Consider the following 22297-nt stretch of genomic DNA (forward strand, 5'->3'; position numbering starts at 1 on the left):
CTAATATTAACTAAATTAAAAATAATAAATAAATTATATTCAAAAGAATAAAAACTAAAAGTAATTAGATAAAAGTATTTTGTGTTATATTTTTTCATGATGGAAATTAGATGTTGATTTTGTGAATTTTTTTTAATTTAATTTAAAAATAGTAGATCCATGGATCTGGACCCGTGGACCCGCGGATCTGACGGATTTGGATCTGGATCCAAAATTTTCAGATCCACGAATCTGGATCTGAATCTAGTATATGAAAACGGATCTGGATCTGGTATTGGCCAGACCCGGTCCAGATCCGGCTCATTGCCATCCCTAGATAAAATCTTTTATTTTATTATAACTATAAAATTGTCACTTAATTTTAAATTCAATTTTAAATTGATTTTAAATTAGAAATTCCATTTTTAATATAATATAGATTAATTAATTTAATTGAGTTTGAATTTTCTGCTATGTCCAAAATAAACGGAGAGAATTAGTTCTTCAAAGTCTAATGGAACTATAATATTTTTGAATAAAATGAAGAAGAGTAAAGACTGAGGAGTCGAATAAAACTGTGGCTTGTAGTATGGCAATTTACTTTTTGACTTTCTAGAACTCACTAGAACACAAAATTTAATCAATGGAGCACGTTCAAACTTTCTAGATTTTTGACAAACCGTATTTATATACTATTCATTAAACAAAGAATTACTCTTACATATTAAAATCTATGCTATATTAAAAACATAGCTTCCAATTTGAAATTAATTTCAAATTAATTTTAAAATCGAGTGACAATTTTGTAGTTATAATAAAATTGAAGGTTTATGTTTAAACTATATTTTATTTTGTATTTTTCATTTTTTTAACTTCTTATTTGTTGTTTTATTTCTTTCCAAAATTGTGAACTTCGATTAATTATAAAATATTTAATATGCATATCAAATTAAAGATCACGATAAAAGCTTTAATTTGATATATTTTATGTAAATATTTGATTTAAAATGAACAAATTAAATTTGTTTATTAAAATTTTATAAATTTATCTTCTCTCATCTTTTTGAAAAAAAAAAGTATTTTTTATTATTATTTTTTTATTTTTTGACTTATTTTTTTGCTTTTCATAATATCAAATTTTATAATTGTAAATAATTTTTTATTTTTAATATTCAATTGAAATATATTTAGTTATAATTAATTTTTATTATATTTATGAGTATGATAATTTAATTAGTTATTTTTTATATAAATATAAAAAATAAAAAATATTTATAATATATAGGGGATAATTCCAATTATATCCTTTAGGTGAGATATTAAATTGATTTTGGTGTACAAGGAGTATATTTTAGGACTAAAATATTGTTTTATTTTAATAATTATTTATTTATGTAAAGGTTAAATTTGTAATTAACAAAACATGGATAACTGATTTTTTGTGCTTGAGGGATCTTGGTTGTTATTTTAGTTATGGTATATCTGTAACATCTCACATCCTATTAACTTCTTCTTTTTTATGATTTTATGATTTATTAAAATTCATAAAAATAATCTTTTTCATATATATTTTTTTTCTCAATATTATGTGAAGGGGATTTTCAGGAGTCTGAATTTGCGCCTAGATAAGATTTTCATTATCGAGTAAAATACGACTTTGATGAATCAATACATATACATTCGTGGAATAAAGGTTCTCTATTATGTCTGGATGGCGTTTGCATTTGTCTCGATGAGCAAAAATTGACCTTCAACGATTTTGGTAATTTTAATAATTTTTTGATGATGAATTATATAGTATAATTTATTATTATTATTATTATTATTATTATTATTATTATTATTATTATTGTTGTTGTTGTTGTTGTTGTTGTTGTTGTTGTTATTGTTGTTGTTGTTGTTGTTGTTGTTGTTGTTGTTGTTGCTGTTGTTGTCGTCGTCGTCGTTGATGTTGAAGGACCTGAGTGTAAGAGTGACAAGGAGTGCGCTTCATATAAATCATTGCACAAAATATTCTTGATTTTTCATATGGAGCATGCAAATGCAACTTACAAGTAGGATAAAAAATAAGTGATGAACAATGCACAATCTAATGCAAGCCGGAAGATTATTACATGTACTTCCAACACAACTTCAGTTTTGAATCTGCTCGGAGTAAACAAGTATTTGCCGAGCATTTTTCTGCTGCACCAACGCATCGTCTGAAAATAAAACCTTTAGGAAATAATTTAATAGCTTGCTTCCTCCATCAGTAAATAACTACTACAAACTAAAAATCAAGGTTGATTTTGCTTCCATGCGTGTTTAATTTAGTATACAAATATGCAGCGAGAAAGAACACATTCAGAAAATGAAACAAAACAAATTAAAAAAAAACAAACCTACCTGCTGTTGCGGAGTATCGAACGGAGGTGATGGCCGTTCTTCTATTCTGTCTTTTTTTTTCTAATATTTAAATTAGACTATATAAATTTTGCTTTATACTTGGATCAATTTCATTATGATAACTTAGGAATCAATGAAATATTTGTATATTTTTCCCGTAAAAATCAATGAAATATTTGTATATTTTTCCCGTAAAAATCAATGATAAGATTTTTGAATCAAATTAAGAAGAAAAGTCTTAATAAACCTATTTGAATTAAGATTCAACAGATATATCAAATTGAGATTTAAAGATTATGGTTACTTTATATTGAATTAATTGAAAAATTAGACATAAAGCTTAAAACAAATTGATCATGCACCAACGCATATTTGAACGCGTTGAAATTTATAAACATAATTTTTTCAATAATTGATCATGCTTCTCAATAAAAATTTGAACATACAACAAAATGAGAAAATTCACCTAGTCACGTATTTTTTTGATCCGTTCTTTTAATTCAAAATTCAATATCGATTTTAAATAAATTACCTATCAAAAACCTTAGTAAAATGATATTATGAATTTGGATAATTAATTCACTTAGCCTTGTTGATTAATGTTTTGATCCGTTTAGAATTATATACTTATATATGTCTTAAAAGTTAAACCTAGTTAAAAAGTAATTTTACTGTTTATTGATAGTCTCAAATCCGTATATTAATACTCTCTAATTACTCAGACACGTAAATATCCTTTTATTAATTAGTTCTAAATCGATCAATATCATTAAAAACTAATTTGAGATATATATCTATGGGGAGGGCTAAAATAAAAACACTTCTTAAAAGATAAATAATTTTTAGCCCTTAGATCATCAAGATCTACGGTTGATTCGTAACCCTGTTGGATGAATTCGTGGTTCTGAGTTTGAATCTCAAATGTAGCAAAAATTAAATTTTCACAATTCGTAACTTTGTTGGATGAATTCATAAGTGTTCTACATAAAATTCGTATATTGAAAAACGTTTTTATTTTTATTTTAAGAAGTGTTTTCACGGTGACCCTTCCCATATATATATAATAAAGAAGATTTGTATTTTTAAGTTGAGGAAAATTTGAGAATATTAAATAAATAGATTAATATGTGAATTGAGAATACAAAATTGAATACTATTAAAGATAATTTCAAATAGAGAATGCATGAAATGCTACCTATAAAAGCACATAAACATAAAGTTATATAGTGCCTCTAATATGTCATTTTATTATAAGATGTATACATCCATACTCGGTCCCAAAATCAATTAAGCAATGATTTTATATATAAAAATATATATGTATGCATACAAATTATGTTCAACCCATTTAGAATTTACATACACTTAGTTGTCTCAAATCTAATCAAAAAGATAATTTTATTGTTCTTTTTTATCTCAAACATATATGTTAATACCCGCTAATTATTCAAATTTGTAAATATTGTTTTATTTTAAGTTTTTTTTTTTTGAGAGGGTTTTATTTTAAGTTTTTAATCAATGATTATATAAAATCGATGCTAAACTTTACACAAAAAATGGAATGATAATTAATTAAAAAAGTTATGCCTCCGTCGAGATTGAATGCATAAAGACTTTCATATCGATATTACCCATTAGAATCACAAAGTGGAAAAGAGGAAAACTGAAAATAAATAAAATGATTACTATTTGTGTGATTGGTCAATTCTAAAATAAATTTAAAATAGGTAATCAAGATGGCAACATTGCTTTTAAGCCATGCATCATCACCCTCTTTCTCTCACCCCAAATTTAAAAGCTCTTCTTTCCGTAATAAATATTTGTTGATTTTAATTTAATTAATTATTTTATTCTTCCTTTGCTGAGTGCTGCACCCAACCAATTTATATTTATAGTACTCCCTCCATTATTATAAAAAATATCCATTTATAGGTGACACAAGTTTTAATAAAGTAGTTGAATGTGTTGTGACTGAAATAAGATTTCATTTTATTGTGAGTGGAAAACTTACCAAAAATAAAATGAATATATTTTATAAAGACGGACGAAAATAACAAATTGAATACATTTTATGAGAACGAATGGAGTGGTTTGTAACCCAATTAGGTAATCAAGATGGCAATATTAATTTTCCCTATCCACCATCACCCTCTTTCACTCACCTCAAATTTAAAAAAATGCCCACATCCTTATAAAAACTTGTAAAATTGCCCACTTTCATAAACAAAAGTGGGCAATTTTACAAGTTTTTATAAGAAGGGGGCATTTTTCCCTATCAACACAATTTAAAATGTCTTATTCTCGTAATAAATATTCCTAGATATTTTAATGGTGAGTGAAAATTTAAAATGTTATATTCCTTAAGTTATACTCTCTCTGTCCACCAATTCTTGATCCATTCCATTTTTAGTAATTTTTCCACTCACAATAAAGTGGGACCCTCATTCCACTCACAACATACTACACCAATTTCTTAAAATTCGTGTCATTAGCAAATGAGTCAAGAAATAGTGGACAGAGAGAGTATATGAAAAATGTCATCTTTTATATGTTCCATCACCCTCTTTCACTCACCTCAAATTTAAAATGTCTTATTCTCGTAATAAATATTCCTAGATATTTTAATGGTGAGTGAAAATTTAAAATGTTATATTCCTTAAGTTATACTCTCTCTGTCCACCAATTCTTGATCCATTCCATTTTTAGTAATTTTTCCACTCACAATAAAGTGGGACCCTCATTCCACTCACAACATACTACACCAATTTCTTAAAATTCGTGTCATTAGCAAATGAGTCAAGAAATAGTGGACAGAGAGAGTATATGAAAAATGTCATCTTTTATAAACATAAGCATCTTATGCCCTATTTTTCAAATACCCTTGATGTTGATGATTTTGCTTGATTTTTTGTGAAAGCCTTACACATTTAACCGATTTGACAGCTATCAGTAATAAAAGTCAATGATTTAATAGTTATCAGTCAAAAATACATCTAACCGGTGGAAGGCTAAGAAATAAGACATTTTTACCTATTAACACTTTAAATGATTATGTTCTTCCTTCCAGAATGTTGCACCCAACCTATTTATATGTTGCACCCAACCTATTTATATTTATAGTAGTTTGTAACTCATCAAGTTTTGACGTAGATTATTTTGTGTTGTAATTTATAATCAAATTTTATAAAACTAAGTTTATATTTGGTGAAAGTTCGAATTATAAATAGGGTAGTGCTAAATGGCCATAATTATGGCTACCATAATGGGTCAAATTAGTCATTTTGTATTTATTATGATTATATATTTAATTAGTTTTAATAATTAATTTAATATTTTACAATATTACCCTTACATTTATTTCTTTCCTTAATTAATTATAAATAGTTTCCTTATATATATTCAACTAATTATATTGTATAGTTGACTAATTAATTGTTACATAAATTAGATCCCACGCCAAAAAGGAAATACAATACCCCCCTACCCACCCACCACAAAAAAGGGTATCATACTTACATGCAATTCACTCTATGAAAATGAAAAAATACGTAAGAGTTCGTACTTGTTTTCTTAAAAAAAAAAAAAAAAACTAATTTGTACTTGCTTTTTTCAAATAAACAAATACTAAAAAAAATTTGTTGATAGTTTTCGTATTAATCTACCTAAGAAAATATCGTCTAAAAAGATTATTACTTAAGAAAATATAATTATTTATTGTTGATCCATGTAACTTACTATTTCTTTTGGGCACGGATATTAAGAAAACTTATTTTTTAGTAGGAAAGTGGTGTGGTACACACCAATTAAGTACAATTTTTTTCTCAAAAAGGAAAATGAGCCTATTGGAGTGGGACATCCCAAAAAGGAAAATGAGCCTATTGGAGTGAGACGGATGGAGTATCTTTTTTTTTTTTCTAAGTTTTCTTCAGTGGTCTTCAACTCTAGAGCAAGGTAATTTTTTTAAAAAAATTCAATCGTATTTTATATTTTTTAAATCACACCAAACTAGACGCGTTTATGCTTTTATTATTATTATTATTATTATTATTATTATTATTATTATTATTATTATTATTATTATTATTATTATTATATATAGGCTAAAGTTCAATGAAAAAGGCCTAAATGTAAGAAAGAAGAGAGAATTAATCTAATCCGTTGATCTTATCTAATCTAACGGACATGATTTATTCACGCCATGTTCAACGGATTTTTTCGTTGAACATATGGGGGGTGTGCGACATTTATCTTAGTTAGTTTTTTTTTTTTTACTAATATGTTGTTATTTTATCATTACTTTTTACTAATATGTTGTTATTCCGCTATTCTTTAGTTTTATAATAATAATAATAATAATAATAATAATAATAATAATAATAATAATAATAATAATAATAATAATAATAATAATAATAATTGTATAGTTATTTATTTTAATAATAATAAAATAATATTAGTAGTAAAATAATAATAAAAAATAGGTACATAGTACTTTAATCTTTTTATAACTGCTAATCACCCACGCACACCAAAACTAAATAAATTACATATTAATACAAAACGAAAATTTGAAGAATTAATTTAGGAGCCAATTATGCTGTTTTCGGCCTTTTCCTTTTTAATGGTTTTGCTATGTTTGGAAATTAGAGTTGTTGATCTACACGCTTGTTAACTGTAAAATATATATCAAAAGTATTTCAAGGACACTTTAGACATAAATAGTTTTCATAAAATTTTAAGGGTATTATGGCAGCCATAATTATGGCTCCATATAATTTCCCTTATAAAAATAGTATATATGACCTTTTAAATATATACATAATTTAAAGTATGATAGTTTGAGTAGTTAGTTACTATTTCATTTAGTTCTTAACATAATTGTGAAATAAAGACAATAATTTGTGAGCTAAAATGTAATATTCCCAAAATTTAGTTGAATTTGAGTTCACTGCTGAGAAAAGTGTACATTTGCTAGATTCGAGTGTCAATGAATAATAGTGACGGTACTATATATGAGTAGGATTGTAAACGAATAGCTAATAAGTTACTTGAGACTTAACATAAGAAAAAAAATTGTTCAAAGTACAATTTAATAGTAAACGAGCCGAATTCGAATTTGATTTCGAACTCAATAATTTTATCATGTCGAGCTCCAGCATGAGCTTGATAGCGCTCAAAACTTTGAATTCACAAACAAATTTGGATTCATTTGTTCTTGAACATATTTGGGAATCAATTTATTCAAGATTGTTGAAAAGCATCTAAATTATTTAATGTTGCTAATCGAAACAAAATTTTATTAAAAGAAAAAAACAAGAAGATGAAATCCTCAGTCTGCAATATAAAGGCCGAGACTCATTAAAACTTTATGACGAAAGTTCTAGGTAAAAAAAAAAAAAAAGAGGAGAGATAAAAGGGCCATGTTAGATGGGGCGAAGGTTGGTGTTTAAGATTGACAACCACACTTTCCTTGGTAACAGACGGGTGCACATTGGGATGAGCAACTTGCATCACTTGGTTTTGTTGCTGATTCAGAGTGGGCGTAACAAGTGCAATCTCCACCGTCGATATTTATGCCGCTGCATTTATATGAAGTGCACTCCTCTTTGCTCTTACACTCATTTCCTTCAAATTCATAAGTAAACAAATTATCTAAAAAAAAAAACGTTCTTTTATTTAAATATTAATTGCGTATTATTTTACCAATGTCATTTTTTTTTTGAAGCTCAAATTAAAGATGAAGTACTATATGTTAGACTGTATATGTACGATTCTACGCTGTTTTAAATTTGATGAAATAATTGAACATAAATAGTTGCATTCGACGTTGGAAATATTTACTGAAATTACCATAAGCACCGAGCTCCGATTCTTGCGTACGTGTTGCAGCTGTTGCTGATGACATTTCTCCTGTAATCATCCAAAATATATATATATAAAAAAGTATGAAATTACTCACCAAAAAATAAAAACAAAACGAGTTGGAAGAATATTGAATATATAATTCCAAGATTAGAATGAATTAATTAACCTGTACTTTTTAGATATGCATATTGTTTTATTGGCTTGGCAAAATAGTTCTCATCGTATTAAGGCCTTTCTAAAATTGTAAAACTATAAACTATTTATCAAATTAATGATACAAGTACTCTTTAAATTAAATCTGATTCTGTAATTTAATTAAATCTAAAAACCAGTCACAAAATTATTACTGGGATAGAAAATAAAGCTAGCTCATGATACACTAAAGAAAGAGATGCCAACCAACGACAATTAGCAAAAAGATGAGCATGAAAATCGATTTTTGAGAAGCCATGTTGAATATTTGATTATTGTTTGCAAAGAGATTATGTATATCGATTCATTCTTTTCTTCATGTTTATATAGATGTTTCAAATATGAATTTGCACCACATACTTGGAATGGACACCCGCTCTATATGGAGAGTTTTCTCCATCGATCTTTCATATTTGTGTTTACTATAAATTGGTTGTTCTTGATTTAATTTGGTCTAAAAAGAAAAAGAATTTGCGCCATTTTATTGATTATTATTCTAATTAATTAAATCACATTTCGATTTTTCCATCACGTGATAAATCTTAATCAAGTATGGCGAATAAAGATCTTTTTTTTTTGAGGCGGGGCGAATAAAGATCTTAAATGAGAGAATTGATTGGAAGAAGATATGTGTTGATCCATTCTATCTATAACATTATATTTCGATTTTCAAATGTGATTAATCTGTTCAAATATACTCTAATTTCTCCGTTAGAGTATACAAAGGTCACATAAGAACGTTGAATTCTCATTATTTAATTCCTTTCTTTTTCATTTTGCAATGACGATACCGAAGACATAACAATAAACTAATAGTTGAAATATTACTTATTCGAGCAATGATGTGAAATTAATACTCATCTGACTAGCTATTTTATAATTGAAAGTCGTTTGATACTTGGTATTTTTTTTTATAAGAAAAAACTTCCATTAGGGCATAAGAGATGCCAAAAAGAAGAGTTACAACAGTTTAGAAATTAAACCCGACGAGCACCAATCGTCAAAACTACGAACACTCCCAGCAACCTTAAACTCACTACACCAACTCCAACTACGAGCTTTGAGTTCCGACACAATACAATCAACAGACCGGACCTTACCATCGAAACGGCTAAAGTTCCTTTCCTTCCAAAGCAGCCAACACGAACACATCCAAAGAGCTTTGAGAAGATTACGGATCTTCTTCCCTTTCCTAAGATGAGAAAAGGAATCAAAGTGAACCGTGATGTCGTTATGCCGCGCCGACTGATAACCGAGCCAATTCTGGATACTATCCCAAACAGCCCCCGCTTTCGGGCATTGAAGAAGGACGTGATCTTCTGATTCAACACGGTGGAAACAAGCGTTGCAAGACTTCTCAACTTCATCCAAAGGCACGTTCTTTTTGATGAGGTTGGCACAGGTTGGAAGCCTCCTCCGAATGGCTCGCCAACAAAATACTTTAGCTTTGAAAGTGGCTGGAGAACTCCAAAGGCTTGCCAACAGATCTTTGTTAGCAATAGTCGGACCACCTGCTGATCTGACTTTTTTGATCAGTGAGTGAGCGGATCTCGTGGTAAAAACACCTTCTTTTGCTGCGCACCAAGACCATCTATCCGTGCCACCTGCACAAGGTTTCACACCGGCAATAGTAGTAAGGAGACTATTAACAACCTCGACCTCACGATCGAAAAGATCTCTTCTCCACTTAACCTCCCAAACCCACTCCCCATTATCCCATTTCCCCATTTCCTTGACCAAAGCATCCTTATCTGCACACAAATTGAATAGTCTGGGGAAAACAAATTTGAGAGGAGTTTTCCCAACCCACTTATCCTTCCAGAATTTCGTTTTCGATCCGTCTCCAACCCGCCTCTCGACATTGTCCAGAAACCATCTCTCCCCCCCTTTTGAGACGGTTGATGGCCACCATCCCCCCTCAACCTCCCTCTCCCCTCCAAAGAGAGCCCCACGTCCCCCCACTGGATCTCGCCGTAGAGAGATCTCATGACCCTCGCCCACAGTGCCTCACTCCCTGCCAGGTACCTCCACACCCATTTGACCACAAGTGCTTCATTGAACCAATCCACGTTGTTAAACCCTAATCCGCCTTCACCCTTATCAAGACACAAATCCTTCCAGCTCACCCAAGAAATTTCCCTACGCTCCCCTTTCCCCCCCCCCCCAGATAAAATTCCCACAAAGTGAGCCTAAGGATTTTACCACAGTTTTAGGTATAACAGAAAAGGAGAGTTGATACAAAGGGATTGCTTGCAGCACTGCTTTAACCAACGTAACACGGCCTGCTAAAGACAGTTCTGGTTCTTCCAACGACCGATCTTCTTACTGACTTTGTCCACGATATAGCTCCAATCAACCACACTTTTCGGCCTTCCTCCGACTTTAATACCGAGGTATTTGAAAGGAAAACTCCCCACCTTGCAATTTAACACCAAAGCCAGTCTTTCCAGTTGAGCCGCATCCACTCCCACCCCCATCAGCGAAGACTTACTGTAATTAACCGCGAGGCCCGACAAGAACTGAAACAGGAAAAGAATCTCCTTAACTGTCCTCAAGTTCTGTTCCGTTTTATCCAGAACGAAGATCGTGTCGTCGGCGTATTGAAGATGAGAAATCCTGATTTTCTCGATACCCACCTCAGCCGGCTGGATACGTCCTCTTTCTGTCGCCCCTTCCATCAAGGCGTGAAGTCCCTCTGCCACAATTAAGAAAAGAAAGGGGGACAAAGGATCTCCCTGTCGGAGACCCCTTTCCAGAACAAACTCCCCGGATGGAGAACCATTCACCAAAACATTAGCAGAGGCCGAAGACAAACAGCCCCTAATCCATTTCCTCCAAGTGGGAGCGAAATTAAATTGATGAAGCATTGCATCGACGAAGTCCCACTCCACCGTGTCGAAGGCCTTGGCGAAGTCAATCTTAAAAATGAATTTGCCTTCACCTTTCTTCTTTGCTTCGGAGATTACCTCATTAAGGATCACAACCCCATCTAAGATAAACCTGTCCTTAAGGAAAGCGCTATGATTTTCAGCGATAATCGAGGCCATCACTTCTCTCATCCTTCCCGCAAGGATCTTGGCGACGATCTTGTAGAGGCTGCTGATAAGTGAGATTGGCCTGAAGTCGCCGAGCGAAGATGCTTCACTTGATTTAGGTATGAGAACGATGAAGGAGGAGTTTCCGCCCCGAGGAATCTTCCCATTACTGTGAAACTCTTGTAAGACGAGGCGTAAATCGGCTCTGATCGTCTCCCAAGACTCATTCCAAAAGTTCAAGTTGAACCCGTCCGGTCCCGGGCTCTTGCTACCATCGCAGTCCCAAATAGCCCGCTTGATTTCATCTTCCAGGAAAGGTCGTATCAGCCAATCACGTTCTTCGTTAGTGATTTTTCTCCTAACAAAATCGGCTGGAAGCGTTGGAAGCTTACGCTTCAGGCCCTTAAAAATATTCTGGAAGAAATCCTTAACTCTCTTCTTGACTTCCCCCGGTTCTTCGATCCAAAGGTTACCGAACTGGAGACCCGCCACTTCATTCTGCCTTCTTCTACCTGTGATGATTCTATGATAGAATCCGATATTCAGATCACCCTCTCTAATCCACTGCACACCAGCCTTCTGCTTGAGAATATCAACTTTATTCTTTGTCTGAAGAAAAATGTTTGCTCTCACTTCATTCCTTCTCGCGATCTCCACATCATTCAGCCCGAGTGTGTCATCAATAGAGTCCCACATTTGCAGTTCGTCCTTCAAGGACTTAATCTTTTGATCAACATGACCAAAAGAAGAATTATTCCACTCTTTTAAGACGGATTTAACTCTTTTCAATTTCTCCTTCACAACAAACCATTTCCAACCCGAGGTTTCAGCTCCGACCCATGCCTCCTTGACCACCCGACCGAAATCCGGGTGCGAGCTCCACGCGTTGAGGAAACGAAACGGCTTTGGCCCCCATTCTTTTGAGACAGTAGATAAAAGAATTGGACAGTGGTCCGAAAGGGATCGCTGAAGGCCTCGCCCAAAAGTGAATGGCCAAAAAGATAACCACTTCTCATTAACGAAGAACCTGTCGAGCTTACTCTTGCATCTACCGTTAGGCTGATACCACGTAAATTTCTTGCCCTGCAGCTTAACTTCCGTCAACTGACTCTCACAAATGAAGTCCTCAAACTGCCTGGAATCCGAGGCTCCAAAAGGATCACCTGATCCCACGCGTTCTCCTGCCTCTCTGATGGAATTGAAGTCTCCCCCCAAACACAAGCAAAGATCTTGATTTTGTTCTTCCACTATCCGCAATCTCTCCCAAAGCAGACGCTTGTCCTGAGATTCACACGGCGCATAAATATTAACAAGGCAACATCTGATGTTCTCCTCTTTCCAGACCCCAATAACACCCACCGCTCCCTGGAAATCCCACGTACTCGATGCCACAAATCTCTCTTTATTCCACCCACATAAAATCCCCCCTGATCGCCCTTCCGAATTTCTCCCCACTGTTACCCCCAGATTAGCCCCCCACCAATCACAGCAGAAGTTTTCAGAAATAGTAGCCAATTTCGTTTCCTGAATAAAGATAACATCCACCTTCTCTCTTCGAACAATGTCCCCACAATCTTTCCTTTTAGCAATACTCCCCAAGCCTCTAACATTATAGGATGTAACAATCATGGATTACCTGTATTGGGCTCGCCTAGAATCACATTGTCTCCCTTAGGATCGCAAAACTCGATAATCTGTGTTGCCATCTGCCGATCTTGAAGACTACTGGTCAGACCCAAATCCTTTCCCAGCTGCCAAATTTTGAGGTCTTCTTTGATTCTTTTCTCATCATCTGCCTTACTGGGCTCACCTCCACGATGAATTTCGGTGGTCTCCAAGTCGGGCTCCGCGCTGGTCCCCTATTCCAAATTTGCGATAAAGGAATTCCAATTCTTTTTTTCTTTCATCTTTGCTTTGAGACGATATGTTTTTTTTGCTCTCTTGGCCGCAGCTTTGTCAGAGACTCTCCCGAATTTGAGAGTGTTGCCAGTATGCGAGGATTTAAGGGTTTCCTCGTTCATCGGATTTGAAGGTCCTGCAGACCCTTCCTCTCTTGTCTTCTTCGAGTCCAGAGCTGCCGCATTAGAATCAGAGGTCTCAGAATTCCGGCCAAGGTCACCTTCAATGCTTCCACCGCTTCCTTGTGTCAAGGCTGTCGCCGAAACCTTGCTCAGAGCAGGGGTTTCGGACTTACTCAGATCTGCATCTCTAATTTGCGTACCTTGAGTCAAAATAGCGTTTGGGTGCGTTCCTTGAGTCAAAACAGCGTTTGGGTCGGATGGGGTTATTGAGAGGCCTTCTAGAACGGCCCCACAATCCAAAACAAGGCGCAGCCCAACTTCCGGCCCACCTTCAGCAGAAAACACGTCAGGGCTCCTTAGTAGGTCCAGCGGTTGGATAACCCCCTCATTTAACTGTTCATCATTGCAAATCTTGGAATTTTCACCACCCGCCGTAATGCATGCAGGAAACGAGGAGACTCTTGCCTGGGAAACTGAATCGACCCCATCGGAATCCTCGGAACTCTCGGACCCATCGATGCATGCCGCTGCCGTTGAGGATGGAAATCCTTCGCAAATCCAATCGGAATCGGAATCTGACACCCCACCTCCGCTCTCCCCAACAGTTAGTCTACAGCACGAGTTCGAAAATTCTTCAACACGAATCTGGAAGGAAGCTCCATTGATAACACACTCGATAATTCGGTCGATGGAGTTTAGACCGGTTGAGATTTGAACTACAGCTTGATCAAGATTGTTCCTTTGCTGAGTGTCCTCGTCAATTTTGAGCAGCAATCCGAATTTCGCCGTCGTGACCCCGAAGAATCTTGGGTTCCAGGCATGCACCGGAACCCCAGTCCATCTCGTCCACACTACTCTCTGTGTATTCACGTCCACGGATTGCCAAGGACGACACCATTGAAACCAGAAGGTCTGTCACTCGTTGAGTTCCTCCAAACACTTCTCAACTGATTGATCGTTAATACTCTGAAGGAGGACAAGATTTCCCCCCATCGAAGTCACTTTAATAACCCCGACACTCTCACAGTTGATTTTCTCTCTGATATCCTCCCACACGAACTCATTTTTAATGAATCTCGTGAAAGCTCCATGCAGCCACTGAACCTCCTCTTCCGTCGTTTGGAACAGAGTGGTTTCATCTGCCAATGGTTCCGAAGACTTCATCCCAGTAAGAATCTCTTTGAAGGAGACTCCCACGTTCCTTGTTCGCGGGGCAATCGTGGCTTTCGAAGTCTCGACCCTCTTCTTTCCTTTTTCCGACTCGGCCCCATCGTCACTCGAGAGCTCTCTCTTCCTTCCAAACCGCGGTAAGTAAACTCTCATCTTGAAGCTCTCAATCCATAAACAATTCAACCTCTCAAGCAAGTCGTTTTGATTGTCAACCTTCTCAAACCTAACAAAACCGAAAGGCTTCCCCTTGATATCCCTTTTCTTTGGACAGTAAATGTCAAGCGGTTTCAAAACCGTCTCGAACTTTCTTCTCAAGAAATCGATGCTGCAGTCTGTTGGAATATTGTTGAAGAAGAATGTCAGCACGTTGTCTTTCTCCTCCTGCCTCCAATGCCTTCTCTCTCCCCAGTTATTGTTATGTTGAGTAAGCCCCGCTGCCTGGCGCTCCCAACCATCGGCTCTCCAAGTTTTTGTGTTTTGGTTCCTAGGGTTTGGTGAATGTGTCTGCCTCGCCGGTGGAAACTCGGCACTGGGACGGCGTCCGACCCCTCTCTTCCTGACTTCTCTCCAAATGATTAATATATATTTCATCTTATATCATATTAATATCATGTTTGGTAGAATGCATTAATATCTGGTGGCCTCTCTTAAAATCTCGATCCCACGAGATATTCTTTGTTGGTTTGCGGAGGAGATAGAGGAGGAGGATGTTGATTTATTTTGTGTTGGTTGTGGGAGGAAAGAATCCAGCTGGGGGAGGAGATATGCTGGAAAGTTTGGTCCTGTTCTTGGCTAATTTCCAGGAAGCTCGTTTCAAGGCTGATGCTCATCTTCAATTGCTTCCTAAAGAAGGAGCGAAAAACTGGATTCCCCCAAAGAAAAACACTTTCCGGTTGGATGTGGATGTTGCTTGCCGGAATGGTGCATGGAAGCTATGCAGGTGTCGGTCTTGTTGTTCGAGACTGGAGAGGGATGGTGATTGTGGCCGGAGCTCAGCGTATTGGGTGTCCGAATACTTTGATGGGTGAGCTTCAGGCCATGCTCATCGGGATTGGATATTGCTTATAGAACGTTATTGGGCTTGTGCTCGTTTATTCGGACTCTCTACTTGCTATTCATGTGGTCCACGATGACAGAGTTAGTTTCGAGGCGTTATGCGATGATCTTCAGTCGGCTTTTACTCACGCGAAGAATTCTTGTGTTTGGGACTTTCGTCATGTCCGTAGAGAAGCACTTATTCTTAGCGAATTTCGCTATTTCTTATGCCGATGTAAATATCTGGAAGTCTGATTTCCCGAGCTAGCTTCTTGATTTGATTCATTGGGATCTTATTTATATTTTTTATTTTATTCTTAATTATGTTATTAATTATATGTGTAACAATGACACGAGTAACTTGCGTACTGTGGGAATCATATGTTGATGAACTCAATATATTTATGGAAAGCAAGTCAAGTGAAGATAAAAAGAGTCAGTAATGACAGTTTTACAATTTGCTATATTATTAACATTTAGAGGTTCATATTTCATTAATCAGTTACAATATTCATATATTAATATTCAACTAAGCTAACTTTATAAAGTTTTTCTCACAATTTAAATTTATTTTTGGGTGTAACTAAAGTTTCCACAATAAAGATCTTTCAGAAGTTGATTAAGATAGTGATGATCTACGGTTATCATCAAGAAAGACAATGAAGAAGTACTCTCTAGATTCAGTGTACCATTAAACTGTACGAAAACTTTACATATATGCAACAAGATCAACCAAGATAATGATTCAACTAAACTCCTCGAAAAGACAAAGCTTATTATTTAGGATGATACATCAATGACACACAAATACTTCTTTGGTGCGCTCGATAGAAGTCTAAGGCGAAAATAAGATTGTAGTGTAAAAGTGTGTGGGTCATAATCATTATCGAAAATATAAACAGGTAAATATTAATAAGACACCCCCAATAAGGAACTTAAATTAAATAAAGTGTAATCATGCTTCTAAAAAATATTGATTCATCTAATTATGAACTTTGTAATGACACTAGGCAACTTGGGGAACACGTAATTGAAGGCAAAATCATTTTAGAAAAAAGTGCGGGTAAAAAGTTTCCTATAGCCATAATAATTATGAGTCTCTATGAGTGTTTGTTTTGCTATGACATTAAACAAGAGTCGGCAACAATCTCTTTCGAAGGTAAGATTATAACTACCGAAATTTATGTTTACTCATGGACAACTGTACGTGACAATATCAAAAACTACTAGAAAAAAAATGTCTAAAGATTTTAGTACGTGTCTATGTGATGAGAGTGAACATATGCATAATAGAACAATTAATGTGGTGTATGATGAAAATTTTGATAGATTACGAGGTAATAATACATTTAATAATTTATTCAGACTTTGTAAGTTGAATTGATACTATTTTTTTTTTCAGTGACTGATTGCAGCTACAAACATCTAATTTAGGTAAATTTCAAATAAATATTATAGTTTCTATTTTAAAATTTTGTGGATTAGTATTGTCCTTAAATATACATTTCATAAGACATCTAATTTAGATCATATAAAAAAATATTTTTTTTAAAACTATTTCATTCAATACTCTAATTTAGTAAAATACTATTATTTATGACAAAATATTAAATAATTCCACGTTATTTTATAAATTTATATAATAACGAATCCCGTCAAATTTTCAGGGGCATCTAACTAGTTTTGATAAAAACATACAGAATTTTGCGAGGCGTCATCGCAAGAACATTAAATTATTTCAGTAGAAAATTGCATTATTCGGACGACGAACAATCCTCGGATTAATAGAGTTATTAGTAGTTAGTCAGTGTCACGAATTTGACCACAATTACGTCCAAATTCATCTGTGGCGCAATCGAAGTAAAAGCCTAAACCAGACGTGCATGATTGAGGCAAACATACATTCTTGTTGTGTTAGTATCCGGTGGAGATTGATATAGAATAGTGCAGCGTGAATATCCACCACAACCTTGTCCACATACACTTACTTCAATCATGATCTCACTTCTTACATCATTATCACATCATTTAAAAAAAAAAAAATCGCTTCAATTACTATTCACGAAACTTATAATTAAGAAAAATGCAATTTGAAGACCTTTATTATGGAGGGATTGTAGATAAATATGAGTGAAAATTTAAAATATCTACGCCCATTTGTATCTGTACGAAAAATATTCACTTTTATAAACATAATATGTATTCTATATCTAAATAATTTTTTTTAATATTTTAATTATTATTATACTTGAGAGATAACACCTTATATATTTCTCACATATTCTAAAAAAAAGAACAATTTGATGTTAATCAATCAAAATTCATCTAAATATAATCATTCTTAATACTTAGTTAAAAATTAAAATTAATCTACATTTTTTTTATAAAAAAGTTAAAAGTCGCATGCGTAACAAAGGGGCTGAATACCCAAAAGAACATTTTTCCCTATTAAAATTACTCAAATTAGTTAATTATTAAATAGATTAAATGATGAGATAGCTGGATTTAATTAAATATTGAATAATTAGTCCAAAAAAATTTGAATAATTGAGTGATTAGATAATTGGACCTATTAGAGATTAGAGATAATATGTCCAACGTCATTTAATTCATACTCCCTTCGTCCCAACTTTAAGTATCCATTTGAAAGTGACACATGCTTTAATAAAATTGTTGGATGTCTTGTGAGTGGAATAAGGGTTTACATTTTATGTTAGTGTTAAAATATTGAAGTGGAGCAAGAGTTCCATATAGTTTTACTAAAAATATAAATGGATATCAAAATGTGAGACGGTTAAAAAAGGAAAGATGAATACTAAAACCGGGAAGGGAGAATAGCATTTTATAGGTACGCGTGAGAGGGTTAGTTACGTAATTTACGATCCAGAATGGCAGTACCGACCTATATATAAGTGGTGCCGAAACTATAGTTAGGAGAGTGAGTGAGTGTGTTGTTATTGTATAATCTGAGAGGAAGATGGCGGAGAAAAGCAAGATTCTGATAATAGGTGGAACGGGGTACATCGGTAAATTCATTGTGGAAGCCAGCGCCAAATCCGGCCACCCTACCTTTGCTTTGCTGAGAGAGGCCACCATCTCCGACCCCGCCAAAGCTCCTCTCGTCCAAGGCTTTAAGGAATCTGGTGTCACCCTTCTCACTGTATGTATATACATAATGTGTGTGTGTGTGTGTGAATGCGTGTGTGTTTATTTGGTGGTGTGCGCGTGCAGGGTGATCTGAACGATCACGAGAGTTTGGTGAAAGCCATAAAACAAGTGGATGTTGTTATATCTACAGTAGGGCAGCTGCAGTTGGGCGATCAAGTTAAGATCATCGCCGCCATTAAAGAAGCTGGAAATGTGAAGGTAATTGTCCGAGATTAACGCATTGCAATTTGCACACACTGATTTTGTTTTAATATTGGGATCAGAGGTTCTTGCCCTCGGAATTCGGGAACGACGTGGATCGCACGCGCGCGGTGGAGCCCGCCAAATCGGCCTTCGAAACCAAGGCCAAAATCCGCAGAGCTATTGAGGCGGAAGCCATTCCTTACACCTACGTGTCGTCCAACTACTTCGCCGGATATTCGCTGCCCACGCTGGCGCAGCCGGGCGCCTACGCTCCCCCGCCGCCCAGGGACAAAGTTGTCATTTACGGCGACGGAAATGCTAAAGGTAATCCAAATTCTTGGTATGTGGTCAATGGGTGGGTTTTACCCGGACCAGAACCAGAACCGTTCATTACCCGTTGAGCTATAAGCAATGGTTCTGGTTCTAGTTCTAGACCCGACCCATTTAGACCCTAAACCTGACGGGTCCAGATCCGACCCGACCCGTTTGTTATGGGTCCAGTCCGACCCGACCTATTTTGCTGCTAACCCACCACCACCCACCCCTCCATTTTTTTTTTTTTTAAATTTTTCCTCCCCAATCCCACCCCAGCCCCGCCACCCCCACCCCCCCCTCCAAATTTTTTTTTTTTTTTTCAAAAAATTTTCCTCCCCAATTCCACCCCAGCCCTGCCACCCCCACCCACCCCACCCACCCCCCACCCACCCCTCCAAATTTTTTTTTTTTAATTTTTTTTAAAAATTTTTCCTCCCCAATCCCACCCCAGCCCCGCCAACCCCACCCACCCCCCACCCCCCCCCTCCAAATTTTTTTTTTTTTTTTTTAAAAATTTCCTCCCCAATTCCACCCCAGCCCCGCCACCCCCACCCACCCCCACCCCCCCTCCAAAAAAAAATTTTTTAAATTTTTTTTTTTAATTTTTCCTCCCCAGCCCCACCCCAGCCCCGCCACCCCCACCCACCCCCACCCAAAAATTTTTTTAATTTTTTTTAAATTTAAAAAAAAATTAATTTTTTTTAATTAAAAAAAAATTTGGAGGGGGGGTTGGGGTGGGGTGGGGGTGGGTGGGGTGGGTGGGGGTGGCGGGGCTGGGGTGGAATTGAGGAGGAAATTTTTTAAAAAATTAAAAAAAAAATTTGGGGGGGGGGGTGAGGGGGGGGGTGGGGGTGGGTGGGGGTGGCGGGGCTGGGGTGGAATTGGGGAGGAATTTTTTTTTTAAAAAATTTAAAAAAAAAAAATTTTTTGGAGGGGGGGTGGGGTGGGGGTGGCGGGGCTGGGGTGGGGTGGAATTGAGGAGGAAATTTTTTTTAAAAATTAAAAAAAAAATTGGGGGGGGTGAGGGGGGGGTGGGGTGTGGGTGGGGGTGGGGTGGAATTGGGGAGGAAATTTTTTTAAAAAAATTTAAAAAAAAAATTTTTTTTGGAGGGGGGGTGGGGGTGGCGGGGCTTTGGGGTGGAATTGGGGAGGAAATTTTTTTTAAAAAATTTAAAAAAAAAAAATTGGAGGGGGGGTGTGGGGGGTGGGTGGGGGTGGCGGGGCTGGGGTGGAATTGGGGAGGAAAATTTTAAAAAAAATTAAAAAAAAAAATTTGGAGGTGGGGGGTGGGTGGGGGTGGGGGTGGCTGGGTCTTGGTCATGAGACCATGGGCTTTTTTAAGTTTGGTAATGGGTATTATTGGGTCTATGGGTCTTATAATACCCATGGGTAATTAACCTACCCACACCCATTAATTTTTCACTTAATGGTCTGGTCCGGTGTGGATCCATTAAGCAATGGATCGGTTCTGGTTCCGGAACCGTAACAATTTTAATGGTTCTGGTCCGGATAAAACCCACCCATTGACATCCCTATGTGGGATCATAATTTTTTGACTTGTTATAAGTGGTGTTGAGTAGAGACAGAGCATCACCTTTTCTCTCTCTCAAAATGAAATGCTTGTGGAATAGTCTTAATATGTTCATGACTTTATCTTATCTTGTGACTGAGCCTCAGATGTAAAAGTAGAAACTAAATTGTATATGTATTGACACCATGAATGAATACAAATTAAATAACAACACGACATTTATAATTTTATTGGTGCATGCTTTCTAGCTAAAATTCAGATTAAATGATGGTGACCATTCTCATTGATACATTTGGATTTAGCTGTGTTCAACGAAGAGCATGACATTGGCACATACACCATCAAAGCTGTGGATGATCCAAGAACCTTGAACAAGATCCTCTACATCAAGCCTCCCAAGAACACGTATTCGTTCAATGAGCTCGTTGCTCTGTGGGAGAAGAAGATCGGCAAAACTCTCGAGAAGGAGTACATCCCAGAAGATCAACTCTTGAAGAAGATTGAAGGTGACTTGACTCCTAATATAATTCATCTTTATTTGTGATGGATCTAGATACTAATCCATATACGTATATATATGTTGTAGAATCCCCAATTCCTGTGAACATCATACTATCCATCAACCACTCCATATTTGTGAAGGGCGACCAAACCTACTTCACAATCGAACCCTCCTTTGGTGTTGAGGCTTCGGAGCTGTATCCAGATGTCAGCTACACCACTGTCGAGGACTTCCTTCATCAGTTTGTCTGAGAATTCAACATCGGAGCTTACATTGTGTCGCTTTCTTCATTAATGCCCATTGCTTATAAATAAGTGTGTTTCCTAATCGTCTCATTTCACTTGTTAATTTGATGCTACTATGTTTTCTTGGTCTCTCTTCTACACTTCACATGTAAGCTCTCTATCATCAAATCATATCCCCATTTGCCTTTTGATGTTGGATCACTTCTTATATGATTGTTTTGCATCTACGTGGAATATTGCTGCTACATATATACTCCTTCCGTCCCACGAATCTTGACACGTTTAGTTTCGGCACGGGAATTAAGGAGTTGTAGATTAGTGTTTTAAGACCATCTTTATTCACGACTCCACCGACCGGTCAACAGATAAGACAAATGTTTGATTGAAAATAAAATAATGACATATTTTTAACATCACAACCGATTGTAAAAAACATGTTATGACCGACTTGTACCACAACCTAATTTGTCAAATGGAGTTATGGCATTTGGCATTTTATTATTGAAAAAATACAATAAACAATAATAAAAGAATAAAATATATTAGGTTGGTGTAGGTTATTGATAAAGTAAAAAAATAAAAAAGTTGAATTGAATTATATTTATAGGTTGTATATGTGGAAGAAAGAGAAATTATTTTTTATTAAAAAGTTGGGTTGATGAAGGTTATTG

General features: G+C 35.6%; 1 protein-coding gene across 1 annotated transcript; it reads left to right on the forward strand.

Annotated features, from left to right (window-relative positions):
- The first annotated feature begins 18600 nt into the window (after positions 1 to 18600).
- On the forward strand, positions 18601 to 21814 carry LOC131010496 (isoflavone reductase-like protein). The gene is made up of 5 exons (XM_057938029.1): positions 18601 to 18842; positions 18914 to 19048; positions 19114 to 19357; positions 21182 to 21385; positions 21466 to 21814. Exons 1-5 carry the CDS (start codon positions 18660 to 18662, stop codon positions 21630 to 21632), a joined length of 933 nt encoding a protein of 310 aa, XP_057794012.1. The 5' UTR covers positions 18601 to 18659; the 3' UTR covers positions 21633 to 21814.
- Positions 21815 to 22297: the final 483 nt, after the last annotated feature.

Source organism: Salvia miltiorrhiza, chromosome 2, assembly GCF_028751815.1.
Source record: "Salvia miltiorrhiza cultivar Shanhuang (shh) chromosome 2, IMPLAD_Smil_shh, whole genome shotgun sequence".
Lineage (NCBI taxonomy): Eukaryota > Viridiplantae > Streptophyta > Magnoliopsida > Lamiales > Lamiaceae > Salvia > Salvia miltiorrhiza.